This window comes from Sinocyclocheilus rhinocerous, unplaced genomic scaffold (assembly GCF_001515625.1).
Source record: "Sinocyclocheilus rhinocerous isolate Xijiao unplaced genomic scaffold, SAMN03320098_v1.1 scaffold161, whole genome shotgun sequence".
NCBI classification, from domain to species: domain Eukaryota; kingdom Metazoa; phylum Chordata; class Actinopteri; order Cypriniformes; family Cyprinidae; genus Sinocyclocheilus; species Sinocyclocheilus rhinocerous.
This window is the reverse complement of record NW_015627226.1, coordinates 94561-100027: the sequence shown is the minus strand read 5'-3', so window position 1 is coordinate 100027 and position 5467 is coordinate 94561. Positions and strand designations below refer to the sequence as shown.

At 38.7% G+C, this 5467-nt stretch overlaps 1 protein-coding gene across 1 annotated transcript; it reads right to left on the bottom strand.

The window, feature by feature from the left end:
* Nucleotides 1-1164: 1164 nt before the first annotated feature.
* LOC107722572 (microfibril-associated glycoprotein 4-like) lies at nucleotides 1165-2598 on the bottom strand. Its single transcript, XM_016530983.1, has 5 exons — nucleotides 2423-2598; nucleotides 2122-2331; nucleotides 1951-2047; nucleotides 1696-1863; nucleotides 1165-1616 (listed from the first exon to the last, which is right to left on the bottom strand). Exons 1-5 carry the CDS (start codon nucleotides 2426-2428, stop codon nucleotides 1363-1365), a joined length of 735 nt encoding a protein of 244 aa, XP_016386469.1. The 5' UTR covers nucleotides 2429-2598; the 3' UTR covers nucleotides 1165-1362.
* Nucleotides 2599-5467: the final 2869 nt, after the last annotated feature.

Here is a 5467-nt window from a genome sequence, read left to right as displayed (position 1 = left end):
GGAGATGGTAGGCTTAGGGGTGGAGATGGGAGGGTTTAGGGATCAGGGGATGGAGATGGTACGTTTAGGGGTGGAGATGGGAGGGTTTAGGGATCAGGGGTGGAGATAGTAGGTTTAGGGGTGGAGATGGGTGGGTTCAGGGATGGAGACGGGTTGGCTTATGTATATGTAAGGTGGGAGGAGTTGGATCTGGTTCCAACCACGCCCCCTGGATCTTGGGTTCTGCAGTGAGGAACATAAAAAAAAAAAAAGGCACAAATATGTCCTTTTAAGGGTACTGCTCCAGGGACACACTGTTGTACACCAAAATGTACACTTTTAAACCCCTTTTTTTCTGTGTGTACTAATAACTGCATACTGGACTTGGGCCACTCTTCTCAGTAGCCCCTCACTGCAGAACACAAGATCCAGGGGGCATGGTTGGATCCACATCGGGGGGGTGGAGATGGGTGGGTTTAGGGGTGGATATGGGTTGGTTTAGGGATCAGGGGGTGGAGATGGGTAGGTTTAGGGGTGGATATGGGTGGGTTTAGAGATCAGGGGGTGGAGACGGGTAGGTTTAGGTATATGTAAGGTGGGAGGAGTTGGATCTGGTTCCAACCACGCCCCCTGGATCTTGGGTTCTGCAGTGAGGAACATCTCACTCTTCTTCAACCTCAGAAGAGAAACTCAGGTCCCTTAAACCATCTCTTACATGTTAAGAATTGCTTTACATCTGTCGAGTCTCTTATAACGACGACTGTTTTTTCTACATGGTGTGGAACTGCTCACTTTACATTTTGGATATGTCTCAGTACGGTCAAGCTGAGTTAAAAAATTTTTTTTTTTTGATGAATCCAAATCAATCTCCAAACCCTTTTTAAGCATTCTATCCACTCAAACAGCAAGAACAGATTCAAGCTGTAACCTTGTGATTGTCGTTTGCTTTAATGTGATCATCTTCGGTTCTGCTTGACTCACGAAAATAACATTTCGGATTTAAAACAGTAAAGTTTGCAGTACAGATATTATTTTACGTACAAAAAAAATCTAATGATCAAAGGTAAATATGCTTTTTTGTTTTTTTGGAAGTGTTTGCATTCTGAGGGGACTCGACAATACACATGGTGCACAGTCAGGAACCTAGTAGTATTCACATTTTTAGATTTAGATAAATAGTCTGAATTCACTATAAGAGTTTATTGAATATTTAGGTAGTGAAGAATCATAACTGAACAAAATATTTTAATGCACTACACAAACAGCCATACATTTCAAAGACAGATTTCAACATGATTCTTTTATGCAAAAAAAAAGGAATAAAAACCTTAAGATGTCATAAAATGAGGTAAAAAAAATTCTTTCAGAAGCACTGTAATATTTCTATGACACACGTTTGATCTTCATGCTGATGGATTTCATACTGACTGCGTAATTCTTCCATGTTGCCCAAACAACACCAATGGCATGATGGGTGTCATCTTCTCCCCATAAATACACACCGTTGGGGTTTGTATTGTGACAGGCTAAGTACCAAAATGCCCCGAGATAATGTTTGGCACAGTTCTTTTCATAGGCATCTTGGTCTTTGTCGAAGGTGGAGAACTTGAATCCATTATGGCCAGATAAAGAGTCGCCTGCAGAGAGGAAGAACTTCACTAAGGACAATAACCCAATGGAAATGTGTTTTCTTGAGTATAAATGAAAGCGTCCTACCTGCTCCTCCATCAGTGAATTCTGAAACTTGTAGTTTATAGCCGTCAGCTTCACAATCCACAGAGAAGGACGAGTACAGAGCGAAACCTTTCCTTCCTTCGAAGTCCTCCAGATCCACTCTCAGCATGTACTTGTTGTTACGTGTCAGCTGGTACATGTTCTCCAGCCCTGATCATACACACACATGAAGAACACCTTCAACCAAACACTGGACATGAACATCCACACAAACACACACACGCTGTGAGATCTTACCCAGCCAGTATTCTCCCTCCACATTCCCAAATCCTCTCTTGTACTGATCCCACGGCCGATAGAAATTCACACTGCCGTCCATTCTCCTCTGAATCACCTGTGATGGGTTTATAGAGAATATATGATTCAGAATGAATGTGCTGATGTGTGTTTAATGATCTAAAGTTGTACCGTCCATGCTCCTTTATCTTCCTCTTTCCCATCTGAGATCATCTGACAGTAAACCCAGACAGGAATGTCTCCTGCTGGATAGATGGAGTAAATCCCACTGACTGTTTGTCCTGCTTTATATACATCAGAGCAGTCAACCGGTTTGTCTACATCAAGAATACAATCACAGCCAAATAAAACAGGCAGAAGAGCTGCCAAAAACACCATCATCTGCATAAGAGAGAAAAATATGAACATCACACTGATAAAGTGATAAAAATCTGTAGGAATGTGACAAAATGTAGGAAACAGATGAGCTTACCTCCATCTTCTCAAACTCTTCTCAGCAGAAATCTGTTTCCTTAAAGAGACGAAGGAATTCTTTACTTATACCATTTCATTGCATTAACTGATATGAACTTCTGAATGTCCAGACAGGCTTTAAGGAAAATGCTGGAGAATAAACCAGCAACTCACCGTTGTAGTTCTCCAGTTGTGGAGGGGACAAACGCTCCTTTAAATATCTGACGGTCAGGCTCCTCCTCAGTGTCAAAGTCCGTTTGAAGAAATTTGGGTAAACATTCTTTTTGCACATTTAGGAATCATCCAAATTGGGAAAGAACGGAAATGATCTGTACACACATAATGTTCCTAAACACCGTCCACGTAATCACAGATAATCTTAAAATCATCAACACGACACTAATAATTGTTTTCCAATAGCATATTTACCAGCTCTCCATAAACACTCAAACTAACTATAGATAATAGATTAACAGACTGAATTCAACCCAAAGAGTACACTCATCACGCTTCCTTTAGTTTCCACACACTCCATTCTAATTTTCCAAATCGCTGATTTGGTGACTCACCTTGGTTGTTCTTCTACAGGAGCAAGTTGGAATATTTGGTAGTGATTGTGCAAAATTTCACAACTTTTAAACATTCGATTGCACAAGCTGCTGTATACTCTCGGACAGAAGAAGATCTGCCAAAAACAAACCTAAACAACAACACCACACTACATGCTTTCATTGATTCATCCCCATTAAAAATGGAACAGGGAGACTAGACGAGGCCCATCATACCAATGTTCATGTCAACTGCATTCCCACTGTTCAGAAGTATCCATGTAGGTTTTGATAATCAATGCACTACTGAATAGTTATTTTTATTTCATTATGCACCCAGACGTGGGTCTTGTTTCTGGACAATTTAGACACATTCTGACCAATGCATTTCTGTGACTTTCCAGCTGCACTGGATAAGGACTTAAAAGATCAGCACAGAAGAGAGTCTAATAAAGCAATAAGCCCAAAGAAGCCGTGGTTTACAGTGAATTTATAACAGCTAAGCGGAGTCTAAAACCCCTTTAGCTGTTATAAATTCACTGTAAACCACGGCTTCTTTGGGCTTATTGCTTTATTAGACTCTCTTCTGTGCTGATCTTTTAAGTCCTTATCCAGTGCAGCTGGAAAGTCACGGTTTCACAGAATAAAACAGAGCAAATAAAGTGTAATGATATTATTAAAAACAGTATTCTTCCACCAAACAATGTAGCTCCTCAGAATCAGTTGTGGTTGCAACAAAGTGGTTGCCGGGCAACAGACAAACATAAACAAAGGTGTATGTTACTTTGTAGAGTAATTTACAACAGCTTCGAACGCGCCTCAACCAATCAGAATCAAGGACCGGAACCATCTGTTTTATAACAGAGTTTTCGACACATTCTGACCAATGAATTTCTATGACTTTCCCAGCTGCACTGGATAATAGGGATGTAACGATTAACCGTGAGCCGGTTGAAAATCGATTCAAATATGTGACGATTCAAATCAGTTGAGATGCTAAACAAATCGCGATTCAATTAGGGGCAGGAGTTTATATCTTATTCAGCTCAGCTTTCATGCAGATATTTGTTATGTATAGTTTCACAAAACTGAAGTCAAACCATTCTGTTTTTGCTTCAAATTTCGAAATTATACAATCTAATTTATATTAAAAATTGCTCATGTTGCATGTATGCAGCATCTTTGTTTGGATCATGATTAAAATGCAGTGGTTGCCTCTAATTTTAAAAGGAAAGAGCACAGACAAAGCCTTAGTTTGTTTATATGAAGAGATTTATTTTATTTGTGTTACTTATTTATTTGATTTGGGGCTTGTTTTAAAATTTCAATTTAGTTTTGTTATTTACATTTACATTATATTTAAATTTTGTTATTTAGCAGGCGCTTTTATCCAAAGTGATTTACAAATGAGGACAATAGAAGCAATCAAAACCAACAAAAGAGCAATGATAATGCAAGTGCTATATTAGTATATTATTATAGTGTTATATTTCAATTTCACAAAGAAACGTGCAGCATTTTGTCCAAGCAATAAAAGGACACATTTAATTTATAATTTTTCTTAAATATCATTTTGTAAAAAAAAAATCGTGAGTGGAGTGAATCGTTACATCCCTACTGGATAAGGACTTAAAGGAACAGCATAGAAGAGAGTCTAACCGAGTTTTCGCATGCAAGCAGAAAAAGTGATTCACTAAGCTAACACTAAAGATAATTTCATGCTTTGAGATAAAACAGGAGCATTTCATTCAGTGACATGGTATATTTTATTGGTAATTTTTTGGAGATGTGTCATACGATCGTCTACTGTCCATCATCAGAGCTGGTCCTGTGATGTTCAGGCACCACCGCAGGACGGTTTTTAGGAGTGTTTAGCCGAGCCGGATGAAGGAATGCTGGGTAGAGGTGCAGGATTCGCGGCCTATCAAAAGGGATCTGTAACATGTACGATGACTGAAATACAGGATGGACTTAACGTGCAGCTTTGACGAGCCAAGTGAGTTTTTTCAGGGAAACAGATTAAGATAAGGAATCCTGGGATAGTGTGTGTAATGTGTGTGTTATCTGCGGGATGACGGAGGGGGAATGCGGTTATCCGGTTCTCAGGATGATGTGAACTCCTGATTCGGTGAACACGGGGCCGCTCATGTCTCCGATCTTCAGCGCGAACGAGACGTCTTCAAACGGCTTCTGCATTTGACCTGACACACAGTAATACAGACAGCACACATAAACAACATTATAGTCAATTAAAATAACACTCTTTTTTTTTTTTACTTGGAACAAATGTTAACAGAAATGAAATAAAATCTTAAAATAGGTATTTTAATTTGTATACATGAATAAAACTTTGTATTTCATCTACTTTCCAAGGCAACATTTCTCATTTTAATTTAGTTTGGTGAAGTACTTAAATAACAATCGTAAAAATAAATAAATAAACTACTAAAAATGATCGAAACACATAACAAAATTACTAAATCTTTAAAATTGAAAAATAAATATATATATATGAA

Coding starts and splice junctions, on each gene's coding strand:
- LOC107722572 (XM_016530983.1), bottom strand. Junction 2,048..2,121: donor AAGATAAAGGAGCATGGACG/GTACAACTTTAG, acceptor AACCCATCACAG/GTGATTCAGAGGAGAATGGA. Junction 1,617..1,695: donor ATTCACTGATGGAGGAGCAG/GTAGGACGCTTT, acceptor TCCTCTCTGCAG/GCGACTCTTTATCTGGCCAT.